This window comes from Rhynchophorus ferrugineus, unplaced genomic scaffold (genome assembly GCF_030347505.1).
Source record: "Rhynchophorus ferrugineus isolate W39M unplaced genomic scaffold, kcgeb_rfMv2 rfM1, whole genome shotgun sequence".
In the NCBI taxonomy this organism is placed as follows: domain Eukaryota; kingdom Metazoa; phylum Arthropoda; class Insecta; order Coleoptera; family Curculionidae; genus Rhynchophorus; species Rhynchophorus ferrugineus.
The window spans coordinates 18,049,680-18,077,365 of NW_027472580.1; the positions used below are offsets into that span (position 1 = coordinate 18,049,680).

The 27,686-nt window shown below is 31.8% G+C and overlaps 1 protein-coding gene across 2 annotated transcripts in view; it reads left to right on the forward strand.

Moving 5' to 3' along the window:
- Positions 1-1,485: 1,485 nt before the first annotated feature.
- Positions 1,486-27,686, forward strand: part of LOC143195853 (homeobox protein unc-4) — a 99,437-nt gene continuing 73,236 nt past the window's right edge. Inside the window, exon 1 of one of the 2 annotated variants that reach the window (XM_076403333.1) lies at positions 1,486-1,866. In XM_076403333.1, the coding sequence (XP_076259448.1) occupies positions 1,623-1,866 (244 nt within the window). In that variant the 5' untranslated portion in view covers positions 1,486-1,622. The remainder of the gene's footprint in view (positions 1,867-27,686) is intronic. The other variant, XM_076403342.1, reaches the window with a different exon arrangement.

Consider the following 27,686-nt stretch of genomic DNA (forward strand, 5'->3'; position numbering starts at 1 on the left):
AGTACTATAATTCCATATAGCATCAACGCTAAATATATCGTATTGAATCTTGAATTTTGCTGCAGGAAATTTATTGGCTAATTGAAAAGAAATTCCAATTATCAGTACACAATAGATTACTATAGTACAAGCAAGTATTGAGACCTATATGGACATACGAGTTCAATTATGGGAATATTCTGCAAAGAGTAACGTAAAGAAAATACAAATTTTTCAGAACAAGGTCCTGATAAGTATTGTGGCGCACCCAAATACTACAAGACTGACTACTTACATCGAGACCTTCAGATACCCACAGTCAGTCAAGAAGTTAAGAGATCAGCTGGATAATACTGGGACAGGACGGATACTCAAAAGAATCAAACGATTTCATCTTGTATTATATAACGTAGTGAAGTTACTTTTTATAGAAAAACAGGTTAACACATAAACATTATTACACCAGAGGCTAGTAGAGGTCTATTGGGTCCTCTTAGATATATGCGTAGACCTAAGTTAGTGCAAAGACAAATTGTAGGTTAGTCGGCAACGACTAGTAACAAGGAAATAAATAAATTTAAAAAATACTTGTGTTTAAAATTATTGCCGTAAATAATCGCTATGTAAATTAAAGCGTTTTCTTTTTGCTATTGCTTTATTATTTATGCAGTGCTTTCCGATTAAACCAACACTTTACGCCGCAATTTTTTTCCTTACATAATTCATCCAATCATTAATTAGATACGTCACAGAAACGCCTCGATATATCAATGCCTAAATAATTTCACACACACACAAACACGCGCGCACGTACATTCGTACGTACAAGCCACTAAAATAATTAATATAGCCGCATTAAATTAAATCTCTAATTATATAAACAGCCCTACGCACAACTCCCACCCTTGACGGCAAACGGCGCCCCCTCAGCTCCCCTCCCCCAGGCCCGTCCGTCTCCCACCTGTCCATCTACGCAAACAGGCGCCCTCCCGATATCCCCCCTTCCGCCCCCCCGGCCGGTAATTACCGCTGGGCGCGGAGGGGGTGGGAACGAAAAGCGTCGCGTCACAGCAATTCATCAAAAAATAATAAAAGCTAAATTTCAACTACGCCAAAAAGCTCCATCAATCCCCCCACGACGATAAATAACGAAACATATTGACACCACCTTAAATTTCGCCCTAATGATATTCGAGCGTCCGCGGAGGGGTGGGGCGGGACCCGCGCACCATAGGCGTCGCTTTTTTCGGTCGGAATCGCGCGGCGATTGGCCGTAGCGCGGACCGGCCCCGCCCCCCCGGCCGACCGAGATCGCTGGAACGGCTCGACGAGTGCCGACCCAAAAATCGCGTCCAGTTTAGTTTGATGACTTTGAATGTTGAGTAGTCCGGCAGGCTGGGAGTTTCCGCGCGTCGTCTGGAACTCGTCGACGCTTATCAGTACCGTTGTCGAGGGCGCGAGTGCTTTCTCGGAGTTGCGGATGTCGATTGGAGACTCGATCGAATTGAGCCGTTGAGGAGCGGAAGAAGAGGCGCGCAGCGAACAGAGAGACTTACAGAGACATGAGATTTTTGGTGTTTGCCGGCAGTGATTGACGTTGTGGTCCCGGTTTTCTCGCCAAAGTGTCCACGGAAGACGGTAAAATGGTACTGGAGTCGGGGGTGCTACCTCCGCCACTCCAACTGTACGCGGCAGCCGCAGCGCATCTCGCCCCGAGACCGCCATGGGCGCCTCTGTTACAATTTCCCGGTGCCGCTCAATTGCTCGGCATGCCCGGGGCATTTTCGCCGCTAAATCGTCCACGATATCCACACGGTCTGGGTCCTGGCCTTAGAGCACCACCAGGTCCACCGTCGGAAGACTCCGGCAGCGAATTAAATGGTAAAGGTAAGCTGATGTTACTTCTTAAAGATCGTATCTATCTTCTGTTACATATACATTACAAAAAATCATTTTTATCGCCAAATTTTTATTAATATTTGCATGTAAGTAAATGTAACAGAAAATGTTAACGAATTGACAAAATCGCCATAACAAACAGATGAATATCACCATTCTAAAACTAATATCTTTAATATTTGAGAATAACATTTCAAAAATATCTAAGTCAAAGTAATTTAGTTAAAATCTTTGTTAAAATGTTAATATATCATTAAAATAACTATATAGTAATGGGTTTATTTTATTAATTAGATATTATCTAATGTGTGTCATCATTAATTTCATTACATAAAGCCCAATTATGCTAAAGTTATTGTAATAATATACTAATTAAAAAACTTAACATGATGTTATTTTTATCTTAAAATTGTGTGTGCCGGTCACATTAACATCACTCTATATATTTCTTAAAATCATTGAAAATATTTAGCGTACTGTATTTCATATATTTACTATTTTAATTATTCTTTTACAGTTTAATTATTCGTGTTTCATTAGTTTGACAGTTAAAATTGCTTCATTGATAAATTTCTACTCATAAATCTTCTGTTAGATAAATGTTAAATAGTTGGAAGGGAATGTGTATTCAGAGTAAAAATAGGAAAATTCGAGTATACCAAAATACCATCTGATCTGATCAATTAAAGATAAAAAACCTAGAATAATACTAGAATATAGAATACAGAATTTACAATTTTGTTTAAAATCAAGTCTTAAATATTCTCAAATAATGTGGAAACATAATTTTTTTACATAACATTGTTTCATTAGTCTGACAGTTAATGTTGTTTCAGTGATAAATTTCTACTCATATTAACATTACTGTTTTTACATAACATAGTTTTGAACAAGATTTAAAATGTATGATAACACTATATTAAATAATTTAACATATTTTTATGATTTTTGGCAGTTAAATTTAATTGATTATAACACAGTAATTTATTTACTAAATATAATAAAATTTGACAAATATGTATAGTTATTCATGGCACCATTACAACTACTCTCTTAAATATATGTTAAACATTTTTATATTTTAAAGTATATTATATATTTGAATTACAGTCTCTGATATAAATTATTTTTGAAAAATTAAGACGATAGTTATTATTTTTTGGATCTAACTAAATGCACTTAGTTATAAGCTGATAATTACATGTATTTCTAATAATTACTTTAAACTTAATGCTCAATTACGTTCATATTAATATGAAACTAAGTATATTATAGCGAACGTTACCGTGATGTTGTATCATGTAATATATGTTATGTAATGGGAAAATATATTGAATACAAAAATGTGATGTTATTACAGTTTAATGTACATTTTTTCAATAAGTTTTATGACAAACTTAATGAACAAAGATTATAGGATTTCCTTTACAACCAGATTATTTATTGAGAATTTAAATCGAATAAACTGAAACTTATCACAAATTATATTATATTTTATATTACAAATTTATTGCTAATGATATTAGTTCCTAGTGTCATTAATTTTTTATTTAGGTTATAGTTAGTTTACATTCCATTATAGTACACATATATATATATATATATATATATATATATATATATATATATATATATATATATATATATATATATATTATAGTGTACATTCTACTTATTAAATATTTTTTATTTAGTAATGATTTACGGAAAGTAATGAATAAAAATGTTCAAAATTATTAAAAGTAGTTAGTAATATATGAATGTATTAAGTGCATTTGTTTATTTTTTATTTTAAATAGCTATTATTGATATAAATTGGTGCAATATATTTGAATCAAAACATCTTTCTGGCAACATGAGGATGCCGTGTTAAACTTGGTTGCCAACATATAATATTGATCTGAACAACTGCTAATCATATAACTATCCATTTGAGTGGCACAAGTATACTTTTCACAACTTTTACAACTGGCACAAGACGATGACTTTGCATCGCTCTCACTCACACACTTGCTATTGTTGGTCTTTTTTGTGCAACATTATGTCGTTCAATATTCAATTCACGTGAGTAGACATCTGCACTTTGCTGAACTACAGAAAACTCTCCATTTTTGCCAGGTAAGGAACGGTTGAAATTTATTCCAGTAAATTGATGTAGTACCAATTTTTCCTTCTTTTGGTTCTTTCACATCGCATGTAAACATCTGAAAAGTTTATTTATCAACTGCTAAGCCAAGTTAATTCAACAAATCTTGGAATTCATTGTGTTTGAATGTTTTTGGTTCTGCAGGAATCCTTTGTCATTGATATCAAAATCACCGCTTTAGATCTACATACACTGAATGAATAACTTAATAATAATACTGTCATATATAAAATTCAACAGTAAAGTTTGGTTGCTTAATAAATTGAAGTACTTCGCGTTTTCACCAGTATCAATCGTTAATAAACATACATGGAAACAGCTAATATGTATAATACTTAACAGAGTAACTAAAATATATCAGAGTGGTATTATATAAAGTTCTAACCCAGGAAAAATCAGTTTCATTAGGTGAATTAATTTTAAAGGATTTTATTTTTGATTTTTGTTGTATTTGATGTAAAAGTACCCCTATCGATAAATATAAGAAATTATGGTTTCAATATAGTTGAGAAGGAATATCTGAAGCAAGCTAAAATGTTTAAAATTAATAATTTGAATATAAGTATTAATGAAATCATCAGTGGAGCTACAATTTTGATGAATTTATAATAATAACCGTTGAAAAAAATATCGCTTTACAATTATAACTATTACAAAGTGGTGTGTAACTTAATGACGCTCGAATACATGAATTCGTGAAAACCTACATGAAAACATTTGAAACGGAAATTCCTTTTGCACCCAATGTAGTCACCAGATCTAATTAATTGTTTATATTTTTATATTGTCTCTTTAATTGTTTATAACTTTTTCGCTAGACACCACATGATTTGGCAAGTAAATTTATATAAAGATGTTAATGTAAAAAGACGATAACATATATAAATGTAAAATAACTTTACAGACAATAAAATTATAATTTCTATTTCAGTTTCTCAATCATTTCAATTGTTCATGTCAATTTCAATTGTATAAATGTATAGCGTTTATTTAATAAAGGCTCATTGTAGAGTAAAAACTAGTATACTAACAGATCATTTGAAAAGTTCCCGGCCTGACACGTAGATGGTGGCTCTACTAGCATTAAATCCATTTGTTTTTTAGTTAGCCCTAACCCTCAAAAGATGCGTGTATAAATTTGACAGCTGTCGGATCATTAGTTTGTGAATTATAGCATTTTGAGTGAAGCAACTTTTGTTATTGTCAAAAAATTTATAAAAAGCATTTTCGCGTGTTGATAAAATATTGCTTTTTGAAGGGAAAAAAATACAGTTGAAGCAAAGACTTGGCTTGATACCGAGCTTCCGGACACTAACCCAGGAAAATCAACCATCGAGAATTGGTATGCTAAGTTTAGCATGGTGAAATTAGCATCGAGGACGGTGAAAGCAGTGGAAGCCCAAAAGAGGTTGTTGTCGACGAAAACATTTTAAAAAACCCACAAAATGATTTTGAATTACCGTTAATTGAATGAAATAGCAGACACTCAAGATATCAACTAGACGTGTACATCATATTATTCACGAATATTTGGGTATGAGAAAGCTCTGTGCAAAGTGGGTGCCGCGAAAGATAACTTTTGGTCAAAAACAACGGCGAGTTGATGATTCGGAGCAGTGTTTGAAGATGATCAAATGTAATAAATACGAGTTTTTGCATCGATATGTGATAATGGATGATATATGGCTCCATCATTTCACTCCGAAGTCCAATCGATAGTCATCCGAGTGGACTGCACACGATGAACCCGCTCCAAAGCATGGGAAAACGCAACAGTTTGGGATGTACATGGAATAATTTTCATTGATTACCTTGAAAAAGGAAGGACCATCAACAGCGACTATTACATTGCGTTATTGGACCGTTTGAAGGACAAAATCGCCGAAAAAAGGCCGCATTTGAAGAACAAGAAAGTGCTGCTTCATTAAGACAATGCATCTTTTCACAAGTCGGTGGAAACGATGGCAAAAATCCATCCACCAAACGCTGTATTCTCCAGATTACTATTTCCTGTTCTCAGATCTCAAAAGAATGCTCGCTGTGAAGAAATTTTCGTCGAATGATAAGGTGATCGCCGAAACTGAAAAACTATTTTGAAGCAAAGGGCAAATCGTATTACAAAAATGGTATTGAAATGAATTACATTGAATAAAAAAAAATTCCAAAAAAAATGTGTTTTACTATGGTAGCTCAGGGACTTTTCAATTGGCCTGTTAATCGGAGAAAGCTGAAGTAGTTGATTACACTTGCAGAATTATTATAATTCTATATTCAAATTATATTTATGTTATATAAAAAAAAACAAATGACTAATGCCTGAATAAGAGTTTTATAGACTTACTTATGAACTTAATACCTGACAGAATATTAGTCATTACATGTACAAAAATAACAGGATGGTTGGTTTATTTCCTGCTCATTGATCCTAATCCTCCTTCTCAGTTTTAATTCTTTGCAGAACAATACCCAATATCCGTTTGGTTGCGTAACATAACAACCTTTCTCCCATCAAGAGGCCTCCAAAAAAGGACAATCGCCATCGGTGAACACACACGCATACTTGGACCATATTCAATTGTCCGAAGTCTCGTAGCCGTGTTAACTACATTTTTTTTAAGCCGTAATCTGTTTTCGCTTTGATAGCAATACCGAGATCACGTTTGTGTTTGTGGTCTGGGACTTTATAAAACCAGGCGTGAAATTAAAATTATTTAGATGTGTAAATAGGAGTTTATAATTGATTGTTAACAAGACACTGTAAAGATTGGATTAGTTGGTATGACGTTAAGGTTTTTTTTCGTAGAAATTCATAGATTTTTTTTTGTTATAAATATACTGTATGCTTTATTATAAAAATGGTGTACATTTTATTTCTCATATTGTCTCTTGTTTCCTTTTATTGTAAATATTTTCTGAGTCAGATATTAAAAAAATGTACATTTGGAATTGATATTATATTTTCCAATTTTTGATTGATTCTAAATGACCTGGGTGTTTTATCTAGTTTATAAAAATTAATACTAAGAAAAAGAACATAGCGGTGATTTTATATTTATCAAGATGTCACTTTCAGAAACTATCGATATAGTAACAGGTGAATTGAAAAGTCCCCGGCCTGACACATAGATGGCGCTACTAGAATTAAATCCATATGTTTTTAGTTAGCCCTAACGCTCAAAAGATGCGTGTATAAATTTGATAGCTGTCGGATCATTAGTACGTGAATTATAATATTTTAGGTGAAGCAACTTCGGTTATTGTGAAAAAAAAAGGGATAAAAATGAATTTCGCGTATTGATAATATACTTCTTTTTGAAGGGAAAAATACGGTTGAAACAAAAACTTAGGTTAATGCGGAGTTTCCGGACACTGCCCCAGGAAAATCGACCATCAATGATTAGTATGCTAAGTTTAGACGTAGTGAAATGAGCACCGAAGACGGTGGACGCAGTGGACGCCCAAAAGAGGTTGTTAACGACGAAAACATTTAAAAAATCCACAAAATGATTTCGAATGACCACAAATTGAAATTGAATGAAATAGCAGACACTCCAAAAATATATCAACTGAACGTCTACATCATATCATTCACGAATATTTGGGTATGAAAAAGCTCTGCGCAAAGTGGGTGCCGCGAGTGGTCAATTTTGACCAAAAACAACGATGAATTGATGATTCGGAGCAGTGCTTATATATTTTTTTATATAATATGTGACAATTTATGAAACATGGCTCCATCATTTCACTCCGAAGTCCAATCGACAGTCATCCGAGTGGCTGCACATGATGTACCCGCTTCAAAGCCTGGAAAAACGCAACAGTTGTCTGGCAAGGTTATGCTGTCTGTATTTTGGGATGCGCATGTAACAATTTTCATTGACTACCTTGAAGGGAAGGACCATCAACAGCGACTATTACATAGCGTTATTGGACCGTTTGAAGGAAGAAATCGCCCATAAACTGCCGCATTTGAAGAAAAAAAATTGCTGCTTCACCAAAACATGTCACAAGTCAGTGAAGACGATGGCAAAAATCCATGCATTTGGCTTTGAGTTGCTTCCTCATGCACCGTATTTTTCAGGTCCCCAGCGACTATTTCCTGTTCCCAGATCTCAAGAGAATGCTCGTTGGGAAGACATTTCGTCGAATGAAGAGGTGATCACCGAAACTGAGGCCTATTTTGAAGAAAAGGACAAATCGTACTATAAAAATTGTATCGGAAAATTAGAGGGTCGCTATAATCAGTGTATCACCGTTGAAGGGAATTATGTTGTATAAAAAAAACTAATTTTGCCAAAAAGTGTGTTTTACTATGATAGGCAGAGGACTTTTCAATTGATTTGATAGAATATAGAGGCTCTAAAAGAATAGAAATTATTGAAGGCATTCGGTTCATACTTAAAATTAGTTTTATGATATTTTTCAGATTTTAAATTTCTTCATTTTGTACATTTTAGATCATTAATTCTATTTGCTAATTTTCAACAAAATTGAAGATCATTTACACGCTAGATTTAATGCCTATTATCGTGTTTCCAAGTCCATGCAAAGCAGCAGGTAAACGAAGGTTTAAATATTGTTAGAACTGCTATGTGCAAATCATGATTAATGTTTTTGAACGTTACATATAAAACGTGTCCTGAAATATTTCTGGACGTCTTACAGACGTTTGACGTAGAATCTCATTTGGGATTGATTCACAAGATGAGCAAATTTTTACCGCGGAACTATTGTCAATTACTGGAAAGAAAATGTAAAGTATCGCATGCTAGAGCATTCTCAATGCTCAAAACTCTTGCCAGCACTCCTATATTTGCTCTAGATGGCCGATATCCCAACAAAAAAATAAACAGTACGTGGAACATTTGCTGATGGCACATTTATTATGGCGAAGTACATAGTATAAGGTACGATAGCTCTAATTAGAGCTATAAAAACCATAAATGTCAGTCAACAATATACACAAATGAACCAGAACCTGGAAAATATATCTTAATAGCGATAATATTTTTTTGGGACGAAAAGTCCGAAACTGAATTACTTTATTTGAAATATACCCAATTCCTCAATCAGAATAAGCAAAATACCTTGGCATTCATCTTGATGGTAGAACACTTGAGACAAGAAGTTGAGTTGACCTAACAAGGAGATGATTTATCAATCAATGATAAAGCTTACTTGGAGTTCAAATCATGAAACCGTCCAGTAATCTGCTCCAACGCTGCCAAAACAAAATTCTTTGATTATTTGCCAACGGTTTTCGCTACGTAATCAACGAAGAACTGCACGATAACCTAGAAATCAAATGGATCGACCAAGTTATCCGAAATTTCGTGGATTTAGTCAGAAAATTGAAACGAACCGAACCACATGAACTTGTTTGAAGTGCATGAGTTTTTCTGTTATACGGATTTATTTTGTGATTATGTTACACTTTTTTAAATTAAATTTTATCTGATTAATGTAATAATCATTAATAATAATCACATGAAGAAATGTTTGAAATAGTTATATGAACGAAGAGGGTTTATCAAAAAAAATATGCGTTCTTTAGCAAACTTGTGGCAAATTAAATCAATTTCTATATAATTGTTTTATAAAGTAATTATATCATATACGATGTGTCTTACCAGAGTTATTATATCACTATTGGAGTAAAATATAATACAATTTAAAAACATGAGGTATTTTTTCATATTTCAAATTTCGTACCTCCTATTGCCGTTTGCAATGATCGTTAAGATCAGGCTTAATTAATACTTTATGACTATTATATAGTTGATATTAATATTATTAATAGCGTTGATGGATTATGGATATAAATTGGAGTATATAGATTATGATAAAATATGTTATATCGATTTTAGTAAAGATATATCAGTAATATAGGTATCAGTATATGTATTATAATCTAATGTTGACGTAATATACTTCAGTTATTCTACTTCTTTTGTTTTTTATGTCAATGGATTAATAATGATTACTACAGATGAAATGAGTGAATTTTGAGTCGATTATTCTAAGCTATGTTTTCGGTTATATCAATTAGTATATTAATTATGTCGCTAACGCTAATGGTTACATTGCTTGAAAATTGTATATATAGTAAAGCTTCAAATAAAAGAACCATCCTTTGAAACTAATTTATAGGCCTAATGATAAAAAGTTAATTTAACATCACAATAAATAAAATATTCTTTCATATTTCAATGAATTTTAATTGTCAGTCGACGTATTCATACCGTTAGCTTATATTGTAAGTCATCAATATAATTAAAGTACAATATCTGCTTACAGTGATAATAGGGGTTGTAAAAATGAAAATGTTGATCTACCATCTCAATCCCGAAATCATCCCATCGTCGAAAAAACTCTAATTCTAGCCCTGCAACCAGATAATTTCGTATCGTCAACGGCGACAAGCCCCTAATCCGTCAATACAGGCGTAAAGTCGCGCAGAAAACCAACCCCCGGCGTCGTATCTCCCGCCCCACAATAAATACCATCAGAAGTGGAGAGCGACATAACGGATGGTCGGCATTTGCGGCGCAAATAACCTTAATTTCTATTCCGCGGTCGTTCGTACGCGGAGAAAGTTAAGTGGAAAACTCCCCGACTCCCTAAAGCACGGAGTCGGGGTGATAATCCCGCCATAACAGTTTCGAACCCCGGATTCCGGCCGCCACCACTCCGCCCGCCCCCGGATTGTTCACGACATTTTACGGACCGGAGAATAGTGACGGCAAAACGGTTTGTTGTCGACGATGAGCTGGAGAGGCTCCCGCCCGGGAGGGAGAGCGAGCGAGAGAGAGAGAGAGATAGAGGATCGAGATCAGACTACGCGCGGTTTTGTTGGGTGGTGTGTAACTAGAGGAGGAACGGAGGGGGCCAAAAATATCATTAATCTTTTATTAAGCTCCAATTTAGCATTAGCTTATCCCGATTTCAGCTTGTACCATTAATTGTATACAGTTTTATGTCTTTTTAATGCGTCTACTGGTGGTAGAAAATTCTAATTTTTCTAATTATCAGATTTTATGTTGTTCAACTTTGGGTTTCTACCAACCAATGGTATGTAATGATAATCTGAATAAGGAGCTGAATGTAGAAACTGTCGATGACAAAAACATGAATAGAAGCTCCATCGGCACATCAATGTTCCAGTTCCTAGATAATGATAGTTTACTAATATTAAAGAAAGTAAAACCATTTGATCTAGTTCAGTGAAGTCATAAGTAAAGCTCAGTGCACATTAAACACAGTGACATAAATGTTAAGCTCAAAGTGTCTGCCGTAGAATAAGTATTTTGTAATTTTAAAACCATAGAAAATTAGAATAAAAACAATTAGCTTATTAGTGCTAATTCAAAAGATTTCTATAATAAATAATATTTTAAAAAATAATAAGCCGGCTTGGTTGGCGCCGTGATAAAGGCGACAGGACGGTACACATGCTGTTGTAGTAGTCGCGGGTTCGAATCCTGCTGGGGCATGGTCGTAAATTTATGTTTGTGATTGTTTAAAATTTGTGAATGTTCTAAGCAAGAGTGTAAAATCCGACAAGGAAAATGATCCCATTCACGCCATTAACCAGGCTGGGTAAAATCAGATGTCTTCTGGGATGATTTCTGAAAGTTGGTCACTCGCCAGTCGGTAGGCTTAATGCTGAGGACCGTAGTTCGGAGCCCACGCTAAGTTGTATGTCCAGTCCAGATAAACCCCTAGTAGGTAAAAGGAGACTTTAAAATATATTAAAGAAAGATAATAAATAGGTATTATTTAATTTATATACTATATATTACAAATATATATTTAAAGTATGACCAGGATACACCGTCCTTTCTCATTTTAAAGAGGCTAACTTGTTGACAAGATTTGTTACTGATATATTCCATCAATTTCTTCAAGTTTTTTCAATTTTTTTGGCAACAAGCGATACCTCGTAGAGGAACGTTGTTATTTGGCACATATTTATGTGTCTATCACCAATTGTTGCGTTTATTTATAATTTCGAAACCGTACGCCAGCCAAGCTATGCTGCATCGACTGAACAGCCTCGTTCACTTTGTTCAATTGATGCCTGTAAGGCGTCTGTAGTAACAGTTTCATTCGGTTTTAGCAATTCGTAATGCAGTATACTCTGCAGATTGCTTCATATTCACAGCAACATTTTATGAGCGTGAATATTTCACTTCGATGTCCATATTGATATTAGCTCTTCTGGAATAGCCCATGACTTTTTGTAATTGGGATTGTCGTAATAGATCCATTTTTCAATATTAGTTATGATGTACTCTAGAAAGCTCAAAAACGATATACCATTTTACCTTTAAATTATATTTTTAATTTACATGGTACCCATTTTCCTTTTTGCAAAAGTCTGGAAACATTGATACATCAACTGCTCAGCTGTTTGACACTTCCTTGATAGTTTGCGCTGGTTTTTCTCCAATAATAAGAACTTTTTCGATCCACAAAGCTAATTATTGTCATTGACATAATTAAATCATAATTTAACGGCTATTAGTTTCTAAAAAATTACTAGTAATTAAAAAAATGAATGTCGAAAAGGCAATTTTTAACTTTCCAAAAATAATTATTGGAATGTTAAACATTGGTCTGTATACACCGAATTACTCAATTGTACTATATGGAAAATTACTATTTTATGTAAAAAATTGTCAAAACCATGGATATATAATAGTTAGGTGATGTTGTTTAACACTTGTTAAATTAATACTTCACTTTTTACTAATAGATATTGTTATTAATAAAACTAACTGTTGGTACTAATTTCTGGATATTTTCAAAATCTTTTGATAAAAGTTGTGCCTTCTATGTAGTTCGTAAAAATCCTTTTTAAAGCAAAATGACTTCCTGGTGAATCACACAATGACATGATAATAGCGTTCCATCCAAGAAATTCTATAAGAACGCTACACGACCGTAAATTTTTCTAATAATTTCAGGTGCATAAAACGTTTTCTCTTAACGCAATTCTTAATTTTCAAAAATATCGTTTTTCTTTTCGTTGAGTTGTAATTTTCTTCTGACAGAATTTGAGTGAATCTTGAAAGATATTCCAATGCTCATCAAAACACGGCACGAACATTGAGCCAACTGAAATCTACTCGTTAAATCATAAGTTTCATTTAACGTAAATGAAGTATTTGCACTTGTTACGTTTACTTTGATCTGACCAGTAATATCAATTGTTATATCATCAACCTGTTACAGTGTGCCGTGAAAGTGAAACGCTGCCTACTTTAGCTTTGACATTTGTATCATTGTATCAATTTTGTGCAAAGATTGTCAAAACCTCTTTAACGGGAATTTTCAGATTTTTTTTGGTATTATTATATATTTAGTATATTCTTAACCACTAACCACTAATAATATATTTATTAATATCTAAAGTCTGGTTTTCATAGAGTTATATGATCAGTTTAAACGCACATAAATCGTTTTAATATTACTGTGAAAGTGGCATCCACCATCTTTGCCATTATCAACAGGAAAGTTCCAAAGCAAACGTCACAACGTAAAATATTCACAGGCAACAATAATTACGCGAACTACATAATAAACCAACTCAGATTTTTTCAGCCATAAATAAGCCTTAACCGTTAAATATGGCAACATTTCAATGGCTTGATTATAACCTACGGGCCGACGTTTTTTACCTCACGGCCGTAGACCAATATCTTTATTAAAACGAATCGTAATTTCGTCGAGTCGACCTGCATGCGTATGATGTCTTTATCGTCTTTACTGTCCGTAAGGCGAATTATTATTCAATAATCATCCGAGGTTGACGCTGTTTTCCTTTCCAGGCCTGTAATGGGATAAGTGGATGAGTGATGTCTTCATTGATAGTAGTTAACTTCGTAACTAGCCTACATGACACTTTGATGTCTCCGTGGGTGAATATATATTTATATATTATAATGTATTATATATATATATATATATATATATATATATATATATATATATATATATATATATATATATATAGAGAGAGAGAGAGAGAGAGAGAGAAAGAGAGAGAGAGAGAGAGGGAGAGAGAGAGACAAAGAGAGGGAATATGGCAACATACATTTCAAAGAGTCACAATGTAACAACCAAGGTGTTTAGCCGCACGGTGAACGTAGCATCTTAGAGCGTGTGTTTATGGTATTCGTATTATGAAGTGTTCATTGCCACATTCCTACTGTCATAAGTATTTACAACCAGAAATACCAAGTAAATACACATGGCCTCCATGGGTAATATGGCAACATCGATTTATAATTTGAGAATTCTGAAGTACAGTGTTCTAAAAAAAGGCTCAAATTTACTAAAATAAGCCTACTTCTAAAATAATAACTACTAAAACTTACCTACTTTAAGATGTTTTATTATTATAAGCTCTTTCAGATAAAGGCATGCAGTCTTAGCTTCTTTGTCACAACTTACCAGGATTATTACTCAGCTGCAATCCTGATTCATCAAGGTTGAATATTTTCTGTGGATGCTTAAACGGATTATATTTTCTTAAAATCGTCTCTAGCAATTCGAAATATTTAGCACCTTAGCTCTAGCGGTTGAAAGTCCTTGAGCTTTACCTACTGCCAGCTCAGGATATCCTTTCATAAATGACAGAAATTAGTCTTATCCTGCCATTTATTTCTAGCTATTAAAATTATGACGAATATTTTGCCGGATAACAAAAGAGCATGCAATTTTTTTGATATCACAAGCTGAATAGATAGAACTAATTTCTTGTTCAAAAGAAAAACAGCTCTTCCCGCCTAGAAGAACTTTATTAATTATCTTCTTCTCGTTAACCTCCCTGCCTCTATCTCTAATTAATATTTTAATCCCTAATTGACCCTCTATCATTAACGATAAAAGAAAATAATTGAAACTAGAATTTACAAACTTCTCTTTGAAAGTATTAAAAGTTACATATGGCAAAATTTAGGTTAGAAGTCTTAATTAGAACCAATAATGGTTAATAAATTGAATCAATAATACTTGATTCGAAAACCTCTTGTCAAATTTAACTCAGTAAAATATCTTGGAGTTTACTTATAGGTTTACTTACCATGGATTAAACTGTATTAATAAAACAAAATATCAACTAGAGGCATGCTTCCTCGTATAAAAGATAACAGATGACTCTGGCTGCGTCGGCGTCAAAATTTCGTACTAGTTAGAGTACGACTGAGGCATATTATCCGATGCGGCATATTTTCCCGCATATATATATATATATATATATATATATATATATATATATATATATATATATATATATCAACAAAGAACATTCAGAGAGCATTTTCGGAACAATCAGATATTACGAGTCTAAAGCCGGAATCTGAATATCTTTTAGGCCGGATTTGTTGGTTGATATGTTCTACCAATATCGAATGGTATTCTACCAAATGAAAAATAACTGTCTAATGTAAAAAAAATTATCAGAATACATGTAAGGACCTAATATAATATAAAATGATAGCAAATCTAAAATGAAAACTAAAAAATATAAAATGAACTGGAAATCTTCTAATGTTGATTAGTAACATTATACTAGAAATAATAATGCTTATTTAATGAAACTTTATTATAGTGCATATGAATGGTAACAAGTCACAAAACATTCTAGAATAACAGCATTATTAGTTTATTTAGTTAGAAGTTATTATCCTTTGAAACTTAAAATTCCAGTTGGTCTCGAATTGAGCTAATGGAACCTGGCCATAGTGTTAAGTAAACTCTATACTATCAACAAGTAATAAGACTAAAGCAAGAAATTTAGATAAATTCGCCATCGAAAATATGAAAAAAAACGAAACTATTTTTTCCTAATCCATTAATGGATAAACTACGTTATGACATGACCATATATCATTTTTATTTATCATTTTTCCAATGTATTGGTAATTATTTAGCTTTTCTATTAAAATTACTTTATATTAAATTACAAATTCTTTCCATTTAAACTAATCTTGATATTAAATTATTTAATACATTGTTACTAGTTATTATCAAGTAATTTACAATATGTCTTATACGATAGCTTAAATCTCTGTATATATCTAGGAGGACCCATCAGTCTCTATTTAGTCTTTAGTCTAATAATATTTATATGTTAAAATTAATGGTTTTATAGTAAAAGCGCCTCACTATACTACACAACCAGATCAGAAGATTAGATTATTTTCGGTCTGTGATTGATATGAGAATAGAGTCTCATTCTGTCCCCTTGAAATTATCTTGATTTCCTGACAATGGGTATCTGAATCATTTCGTACTATTTGGGTGCACTTACTGTGTTTCTTAGAATACTGATAGTTATATTTTCGTTGCTTTTCGCAGAACATTCCCATTATTGAATTTCGTGGGTATAAGTTTCAATAATTGACTGTATAATAGTAATTTATTGTGTACTGATAATTGTAATTTTCTTGCAACTAACAAAATATATTTTCCTATATCTAACTCCAGCTAAAACAATCTTGATAAATATTTTTATTTCTGCTCTGGCCATTAGTTATCATCAACTACAAAATTCAATTGAAAATTATTTTGCTAACAGATTCTACAACATCAACCATTCTTAAAGACAAATCCTCCAGTTATCCATGATATTAGAACTTTAATGATAGTTAATTTCCATCAGTTCAGTAATTAATTGTTGTTTCATTGATACTGTAATAGATTTGCTATTAACGAATTTATTATAGGTTGAAGCACTCTAGAATCCTTCTGGTATAATTAAAGCTGTAGATATAATTAAGACAAAGATTATTTCCGAGAATAGATCATTAAAAACAATCAAGGTTTAAGGTATATAATCATCGTAGCCAGCATTAAAAGTGAAGAATTTGTTAATTAATATTGAATATTAGTTTGTAAATGGTATGAAAATATCAGCTTGATGTAGTATGGACTTTGACTGATCCCATAAAGGTTATTCTTTTCTGAAAGCTTAAATTTCTTTACAATTTGGAGCTATTATTGAATTTTTATAATAATTAATGTCATATTAGATCATGCCTAGTTTCAGAATATATAAATAATATGGAAATGAAATCAATTAAAATCTAATTATTTGGTGATTGCTTGTGTATTGATCAGCAATATCTATTGGTAAAATGCTAGATATCAATGAAACAAGTGTTAAAAAAGTTATCCTAACTGTTAAAATCCATGGTCCATCGACCATGAAGGGCAATATTCACGGTCATACATTTTTGCTATTGATAGGATATGGCAGGATGAACAAGGTGCAGTTTACTACGAGCTACTAGATCGAATGGATCTGTTAGTGCAGATGTCCACCGAAGACGATTTAATAAATAGAATGACATATTGTTGCAAAAAGACTAGAAATAGCGAGTAACAGACGCAAGATCATCTTCCTACATGACAATGCTCAGCCATCTATTACAATTTGCTGCCACACCAACATAGATTTTATGTTACGGTATCGTCATGTCACCAGAAATATGGAAACAAGCAGTAAAATATTATGGAAAATATATTTTTTAATATATATTATAGCACTGTTCTCAACAGAAGCCTTACGAAAAAGACTAAGAGACAGTTACGAGGTACTGTGACTTTTGATGTTACCTTTATTGTTATCAAGACAATAAGTAGAAATGAAAGTTACGTGTTAAAATATCGCTGAAGTAGTGTATTAGCTTAATAAATGTTACAATGTCCTGAGGCAAAAATCAATTCCCATTGACTGGTTATATTCATTATCCGTAATACTCTAGAAAAGATCTACAAACATCCACAAAATATTTTTGGATGATTGAAAGCTGTCTATAAGAAATATATCATTAAAATTAATGCCACATTAGCTGCATATATTTTTCCATATTTCTCTTAGTATTAAAACTTGACAGGTTTTATGAACACCAGATCCCTTGTTGAACAATTTTTAACTAGTTTTATATAATAAGAATTTAAAACCTTTTAACACATGTTTTAGAACGATTTTTGCAATGATAATCGAAAGAAATATCTGATAAGTATTTTAAAGTTGACCTATTTGATTTAATAAACTACAGCTAGCTAATTCCACTTAATGCAAAGTAGAATCTTCAAGCTATAGATATTTAACTGATGATAATGTTATATAACCAGGCTTACCACATTATTTTTTGGTCTGAAATTTTGCACCAAATTGCTAGGATAGGATACAAGAATAGAATGGAAGTTATAGAAACACCTATTCATATGTAAGAAATGTCATTCGCTGTAACTTTGATTTTAACTCGCAGGACACTTGAATATTTTTAAATGTTTTACAATCTATAATGGGGCCAAGTGGCAACAACCATCAAGGCCTAGTTTAAAATCTGACAGGTGACGTAAGATTTTATATTTTCTGGGATGATCTCTCGGGGCATTATTTTGACGATCACTCGTCGGTCTGTAGGCCTGCCTATACCCAAAAGTCTTGAGTCCCTATAAAACACTAAACTCTTAATACAGTCTATATACAGGAAACTATACGACAATAAATAAATTGTTATATACATACATATTATGTGATCAACTTAATATTTTTTTCATTTTCGATAACGTCTAGTAAGCGCCATGTAATTGTAAAGTGCTCATGAATGTCCCTGCTTTCTTGTCTTTTATACTTCCTCATAATTACTAGATTATATCACTTGTAAAATTTCAAATGAATTTCTTTTGTTCCCAACTAATTATTGTCGTCCTAAATCTAAATTAGCGTTGGGAACTATCGACTGAAAACAATCGAAACAGTCGATAATAGCAAAACAGTCGAAACAGTCAAAAACTAGCTTACTATTTTCAATCAAATGCAGGGTTTTGCCTGTTTTTTCAATTCGTGATGTCAGACGAAGATATAAGAATCCTTTCCTGTATAAATTGTGAGAGAGGAAAGGATGGAGATAATTGCTTGGTGCAGTTAATTTTATATGTGTTTATATTCTCCAACGGTAGTATAAGCGAGACGGAAATGTACATATTCCTTCATAATAGTAATATACATAATATAATACTAATACATAATACATAATAATAATAATACATAATAATAATTACTGAATATTATCAACATGCAATTAATAATTTCATTTTAAAGGAAGTAGAATTACTTTTACATTTGATTGTTCTGTGAATCTGTAAAAAGGAATGGGATTTTTTTATGGAATGGAATAATACCCTATAAGGGTTTTATGGAATTTTAATATGTTTATTGCTATTTTTAAATAATACACTATAATAAATATAGACAATTCAATATAATTTCAACAAAACCTAAAAACTAAATATGTACAATAACCACAAATAACAAAACTTATACAACATATTAAACATATCCAACAAAATAAGATCCATGGCATAATTAAAATTGATCGCATAATAACTACTACAGATTTTTTAAATAAAGTAAATGCTTTGTTTATTATTGAACTTAAATATTTTTAACAAAAATCAAATCAAATAAACTAAACATTTTAACAAAAGAATTTTACTAATTAGCATTCAAAATTTTAGTCTTTTTACCCTATTATATTAACAAACTTGAAAAATATCGTTTACAATTACACTTAATTTACAAGTAAACTAGTAAAAAAAACATAAAACTGTATGTAAATGTAATAAATCTATATAAGCATAAATCGGATACATTTTTGTCAAGGTCACGGCTAGGACGACCGAGCCAGAACGTTAAAAGCAGTCGAATAAAACTAATAAAACCAAAAATAGCAACAAAAAGTACACGACTGAAACAGTCGATAGTAAATAGTAACAAAATCAGTCGAACCGAAAATAGCGACTGAAAACAGTTACTAGTAAAAAGTAGAAAAATTGGTGTAACTAAAAATAGCCATTGAAATAGTCGACAGTAAAAAGTTGTCTATTACTAAATAGTCGATAGTCAATTTCAGTTCCCAAAACTAATCTCAATAATTCTGAGTGATTCAGCTGTATTTTTTTTTACTTCATTAAAATATTGCACTGATGTTTTTTTTTAGCAAATTCGATATATCCAACTTAAAGACTTAAAACAAACTTTCGTTTATTTGAATAATGAATTCCATTCCTGAATTCCATTACATTATTAAGCAAAAGCGGACCTTATCATTCCAAACAATCAGAACCCAATAAAACTTTAACGCTATTATTACTCTATAAGAAAAAAGCCGAAACTGAAAAACTTTTTGATTATATCTCAACCCCCCGCCCGCTCCTACTCTCCTATTCGCCAGGCTTCTGGACCGATCTCCGCAACGGCAAACTTCCATAAATCCCGGGACCCGAAGTCGGTTCGCCGTTCCCGAACCCACACCAGACTTGGCCGAATCCAGACTTTTAATTTAACTTTTCGCCGTTCGCGGGTCTATAAATTCTCGTTGTTTCGTTATTCTGGGAGCCGAGACATCGAGACGGCCGAGGACGAAGAGTGGAGGGTGGGGGGTCGGCTGGCTGTTCAGATATAGATATATACGATCTTGCTCCCTCTGACGCGTATCTGAAGCGGAGTCTTATCGAGCTCGTACATCTTCTGGATAGGAACAGATTCTAGAAATTGAATAAATCAAAGAACGAACATGGTTATTATAGGGTGTCGACAGAGTAGGACTGAATTTTTTTCGAGTTACGGATGTTTTTATTTACCGAAAGATCTACGAAAAAGATTTGTTACCCCCAGTGGTTCAATAATCTGCCCATTATGTAACAATTATTTATTATGATAATTATCATTAAATAGCATGTAGAAGATGACATCTTGCTCTAAAGTTTATATCAATGCATTAATCAGATCGGATAGTAGCAAAGGTTTTAGTCTACACACTAACTGATTAGCAGATGTAGGAACATTTCTTGGCTGTACTCGAAGTTTGAAGTATTGTGTTAATAACACTCTGAGTTATATTCGTTATGAATTCAAGAGGGACATCACGCTGTATCACTTCATTAAAGACGTAGCATGAATCACCGACTATAACACACAACAATTTGCTCTGCTACGCTCTATTTACTAGTTCGACTTGTGTTCATGAGGCTTCCTCATCTTGAGTGTTCTTATTGGGTTTACCTCCTTCTAATTTATGATGTTCAAGACCTGAATGGCCTCAACGTTCACAAGTACTGATTTATTCAGCAATATTACTTCGATTTTCGTCCGGCAAGCCAGTGCATTTCGTATAGTATAAATCCAAGTTGTTCTTGTTAGATGTCGGTTTAGGTGTACGCTAATGAACCTCTGCTTGAAGGAGTTGACATTTATTTAAATTCACTGTTCATTAAATATTTAATAAAGAATTGAATAACCAATATTGTAAGCAAGGTATTAATATCTTCTTGATTAAATCGTTTTTAAATTATCGGTCAATAATCTTCATTAAAAAAAACTGTTATTCAGTTAAAACGCACATGCTCAGAACGCACGGTAGAAATAGAGAACATATGATACCATAATGTTACATTACTGAAGAAATACTTCATAGCTACTTAAAAGAAGTTCATCATTCAGTTCTCAAAAGAGCTTCTCAAACAATACGCTATGTCTTTTTGAAGCTTTTCGTTGCGTTTCCAAAAGTTTGATTTGTCTATCCTGAGAATCCTGGTAGGAACTCGTTCACGTTTCAAGCAACGGACATGACCAAACTATTGCAATATGTGCATTAGTTATCGCAAAGATATTTATTAAGAATTTAATAAGTATCTTTAATTTAAATATGATCTCAGAATCAAACATGCAGAATTTGACTTAATCATCGTATTTAAAATAACTGATCAAGATTGGTAAACAAACAATCGAATAATGTTTTTCTTTTCCACACTTCTCTTTTACAGATACCAAGTCGTTGAATTCCTGCATTTGATCTATATGTCATTGGTATTTCCAATAGTAGAGAATTCGTCAGTAATCAATACTTTGTTTTTTTCATTAATTCTGAAGACATGTGGGTCAACAATGCGAATTATATCGCAAGCACAATTCGCTGTTAAACTAGTCTGTCCTCAGATTGTTTCTTAACGAGCTCTTTGGAGTCTTATTAATATAATTTTCATGAACACTTAGCTGTACATTTTAGGGGACTTATTCCTTAGTTTAATATAGTTTTTATAATGTTTATTAATTCTTTGTTTAAAATATTGCAACAATTATCACTTTTTTCCAGCTCACGTCTTACCTCATTGATCACTAGTGGTGTTCGTAATTCGTCCAATGGTTCGTTAGGAAAATAAAATTTATAGTAAATCATTTATTAGGTTAAAATTAAAATAACTTTAATAAAAGCAGCTAATATTATTGATACTATATAAGGCATTACTAACAACAATAAATACCAATGTTTGTTATTTAGACTTTAATAGAGATATAGATAACAATAATTTTCTTATTAATTGAACTAGGAATTTTCACAAATTTTCCATCTTTACCTAAACCTATAAAAAGCTTGAAAGCCTTCTTTTGTTTCCTGTAAAAAAGTGTCTTCTACACTACGTTATATTACGTTATATTATTTATTATTTATTATTATTTATTTATCTTATTCATATATTTATTAGTTTTATGTTCGAGAACTTAAAGATATATTAAACAAAAGATTAAAGTTTGGTGTCTCATGTTCAAAGACGATATAAAGTCTTGTATATGTCTACAAAATAATCCCGTTACACATAAAAAAACTATGGAAATCTAACGATTCTATAAAATAACTGGAATATATCAGAAGACAATCACATGCAAGAAAATGTTCCATCATATGATTTTATAGAGTATCTAATACTGATACATCCTATTAGACATTAGTATAAATTTGATGAATATTATAGTAAATAAAAACAATTAATTGAATTAATTTCTAAATAATATGCAATAAACCTGACGTTTCATAATAAATCATAAAGGCATTAAACTAGGACTTATGTAACACAGATTACATACAACTAAGACAGGTTTATAACGATGATTGACATTACAAGATGATTTAAAAAAACCTGTACAAGGATTAGAAAAAGTGTGCTATATTATTCAGGGAGTTAAGTAAGGACAGATGTTAGATAATAATAAAAAAGAAAAAGCCTATGTGACAAAAAGGCTCTAACTGTAAAATATCTGATAAATTATTAATTATACTTGTCTGCAATCTGAGTACCTTCAACAAATTATAGGACGTCAGGATTTTTGAATATAATTTAGGGTTTAATACAAACTAGAAAAAAGGGGCGTCTTTTCTGCTTTTCAACGGTGCTTTTATGCTTCTGGACAAGATCCTGGAATTGATTGTCCGAAAATTAAAGGAGTGCGACAGTTTTGAAATATTACTTAGACAATAAGCTAAGTTTATGAAATTTTCCTACTTTTTGTGTTTATGAATTAGCAGAAACCAAGTGATTCATTGAACTAAAAAATGTTAGTTGCTAGATATACCAAAGGAGCTTAAAGTTGGTGAAAAGAACGTCCTACATGGAACATTTGTATCTCTATATAAAATTCTTTTACTACGACTACGTATAAAGTTGGAATTGATGAAGGAATTAGTACTAAACTTTCCTAGATTATCAGAAGTAAAGGTGAAGGATGTTGCTTTCGCCTGATTAAACATTAGACCCATGATTAACCCATAATTCATCACGACCCTGAAAGGTCCTTAAAAAGCAGGGCGTTTTGTTTTAGAGAGATATTATATAGAGAGAGACATTTTTAGGCAATTATAAACAGCCCAACTATTTTTAGCCCAACTATAAACAAATCGTCAAAAGAATGCTAAAGACATTTCGAAGTTTAGGGTGTCTATTAAGTAAAAAAATATATTTTCTTCTTTCCCATCTGGTCTAATTTTGGGAAAAATTGGGAGACATGAGTGAAGAACAAGATGATAATGAAAAACAAGGTGATATCACCAGGATATTAAAGAGATGGGGAAAAGAAACCAAGGAAGAAACAAACTACAAAGAAACAAACTACTATTGGACGTTTCAGAAATACCTTGTTTTGATATCTTTTAACATATATTAGATAAAAAAATGTGTATCCTTAACAGCTTGAAATTAAAATAATATTTTTGAAATCTATTCTCTTTTATTTTAATGTAATAGCCTGTTTATTATAGTAACCCAAATTCTCAATAAACGTGTCGTCTTATAACAAAAAGGAGGGTCAAAAGGTTATTTTGGGATTCATCCCACCGAATAATGAATATTACGTCAGAAACCCTAAACAAAAGAGCTTCTAAGTTCATAATTATTTTTACTACAGACTTGTGTTATAAACTGCATTATAAAAATTGCCGTCAACGAAATAATATCAAAACGTTATTTCAAGCTGGTCGTAATAACTTTCTTCAATCGGTTGTCATAAAATAAGTCATCGGGTCAACTAAATTTTATATCGTATTTTGTAAAATTTCGTAATAAATTTACATATTGCATTATGCAGAAATTCATCGTGTCACCCAAAATATCGACCGCAATCAAAACATTTATATATTCACAATACTATACGTTAATTTAGCAATAATTTATTAATGTTTTATTTGTGCATTGAAGTATAAAACAACGTTATATTTCATTTTCCGTTAAAATTTATCACCGCGAGTGGAAATAAAAAGCAAAATTATGTGGAAATTCAATGACATTTTTGTAATGGAAAATTATTCGTTATTAATTTATAACCATACGGAGATAAAATATTTAACATATATTATACTTTATATGGATTTAGTTAGTTTAATCGACAAGCGATTGATCAATATATCACGCGTTACAATAAAAAAAAAACTAAGATAAATGTTTGATTAGAATTAAAATGTAAAAAAGGATACTTTTTATTATTTACTATTGTGTATATAAAAATGGATGTACACATCATTGTAGTGGTGGTTTGTTCTGAAAAGAGCCCAAAATCTGTATATATATTTTTTTATTTTGTGGTCTAAATATAAACATAGAAAGAATTAAAAATCTATTTGATGGAACATCATCTAATTTATAAATATATAGTTACTTTGATTTCTATGTTTTAACACTTTTCAAGATATTTACCATTTATTACACTTCGCTACACAACTGTAAGTTCACATTGTTTACTTCTCTTGAATCAGCGTCTTTGTCAAATGTTTGGTCAAGATTTGGAACACTTCGATGTTAACCAGGGAGTGGAGTCTTACCTTATGTATTGTTGCAAATCTACTAATTTCCTCTATGGTAGTTGGAATCTGAAGGTCTCCGTGTAAGTTAATGCCTCTATAGCATCTGGATACATCCACAATGCTTCTCCGGACCTTATACTTGTATCATGTTTCCATAATTTCGTAAAGGTTTTAGTAAATAACCAATATATATTTTATGATTTAATTCGAGTTTCAATGAAACTTTGCATCAAGATTCATCATACCCGAATAAAGAGTTCCATCAAAAAGGTTCCAGACTCGCAACGTTTTTGAATACAGCTGATGGTTTTGTACAAAATATAAAAAAATTGTTTGTTGCATATGTTTTTTAACAATAACTCAAAGAAGACTAACATTTAGTATTATAAATTCATTCAAATTTATCAACAATATTCATTATTTCGTATATGTTGATTAGCTTCTTTAAATAGGTTATACTAAAAATACTTGAAGTCATATTTGTCATATTTTATATGGAGATCTGAGTATTAATCAATTATGTGGAAATAGATTCCATATCAGATATTGAAATAAAAAGTCTCTTAGGCAATTTAAATGAAACAAGTAAAAATCACCAACACTGGTTTAAAAGGAAAATAATTGTTCACTCTAATACTTGAATATTGAAATTTCAACAACGATAGCAGTGAAAGAACTTTCAAATAATTGCGGATGCTAATTACACATAAATATTGATAAGTAACTTTCATGTAGTTTATTGTATAAACAGTGAATAGTTATTTTTTAAGTGAAGTAATATACCACTATATAGACTGTACTAAGAGTTTATGTAATTTTGAATCTTTATTTGAAGGAACTGGTATAGTGAATAAATTAATTCAATTACAAGTATTGTCAATGATTTTTGTAACTTCTATTTATCCTAATCATTCAGTCAGGATGATTCAGTCAAAAAATCTTCTGTGGAAATCTTGGCAAACGACTGGAATAAATCTAAGTGAGAAGGCCGGTTTGGTGTATACGGCAGCAGGGCTTTATTTTAGCTTTTTATTTTATTGTAGACCTTATAAATTATTAGGTATAAGGTCCAGTATAAGGCCCAACATCTTCTTCGTCTTCTCTCTTCATCTGCTAATTCAAAACTTATAACTTTTTCCATGAGTTTTAATACGGTTTGAATTAGACTTTCAGCGTCTTCATACGAGACTATATATAATCGATATTGTTGCAGACGTGAAGTATCAATGGAAACAACCGTTAAACAGCTCGATCTGTTCAATTGTTATGTTATGTTAAATTCGATGTTTGTGACATTTCTCAACATAATATTTTTTCACTTAATGCTATTGAGTTATTCAGTGTATACTATAGATAAGCATAGAACGCTCAAAATGTTATATTTTCTTTTTATTTTTATAATATTTTATATACATTTTCAACATTCAATATTTTGGTTGCTTAATTTGAAGAAATCTGTTGCCAAAGTCCGTCGAATTCTTTTAGAAACTTTTAGTGATGCTACTCTATAATATCACAATTACCGATTTTGGTTTCAACGATTTAAAAGTGTCGATTTTGATGTAAATGACAAAAAACCATATGGAATAGCAAATAAGTTCAAAGACAGTGCAATTATTAACTATTTTAGATTATTGCTTGCGATAGCAAAGATCCAAATTGAAGAAAAATGACTACCATACGAATAGGCGATGAAAAATTAATATACTACGATTATATAAAGTGTAATAAAACATGCGTTTGTCTACTAGAACCATCCATAATTACACAGAAGCTCATTATTCATGGCTATAAAATCCTGTTGTGCATATAGTAAGATCAGCAAGGTGTAGTGTATTACGCTGATAAAACCGAAAGAAAATATTACTGCTTGTGAAGGATACACTGTTACAACTCGAATGGAAAGCCTTGTCCTACCAGATAGAGCGCCTACTTTTTACCACTTGTTCATTTGATACAGCATAGTTTTGCTAGAATATCGCTTTGAAATACCAAAGAAATGCGAAAATTGATCGACGGTTGGATCGCCGTTAAACCAAGATCGTTCTTCCGACACGATATCGTCATGTTGCTAGGAATATGGGAAAAAGTTATAGAAAATAATGCAAATATTTTAGTTAATATATATTGCACCAATTTATTTCAATAAGTGCCTAATACTTAAAATTGAGCACCTAATAATTTTTCCTTTGATGTCATATTTACCATATTTAATATATTTTGACGCTTTTGTGTCTCGTTTGTAGTCTTAAAGTTTTCCACAAATAACTTATCTTCTATTTGAACATCGAAGATATGAAAAGATACGGTTGATTGGTTGCTGATGATAAGGCGTAACTGCTTCAAAGTTATATTGCTGATCAGGTTATATTTTTACAATGCATGTAAATGATTTATTTATACTCCTACTACAAAATGTTAGCTCGATATGAAAACATGAGCAAGCATCACTAATGGTCACAAAATATAACCTTCTTTTCTTTCAAAATATTCGACCACATTTTAATAAT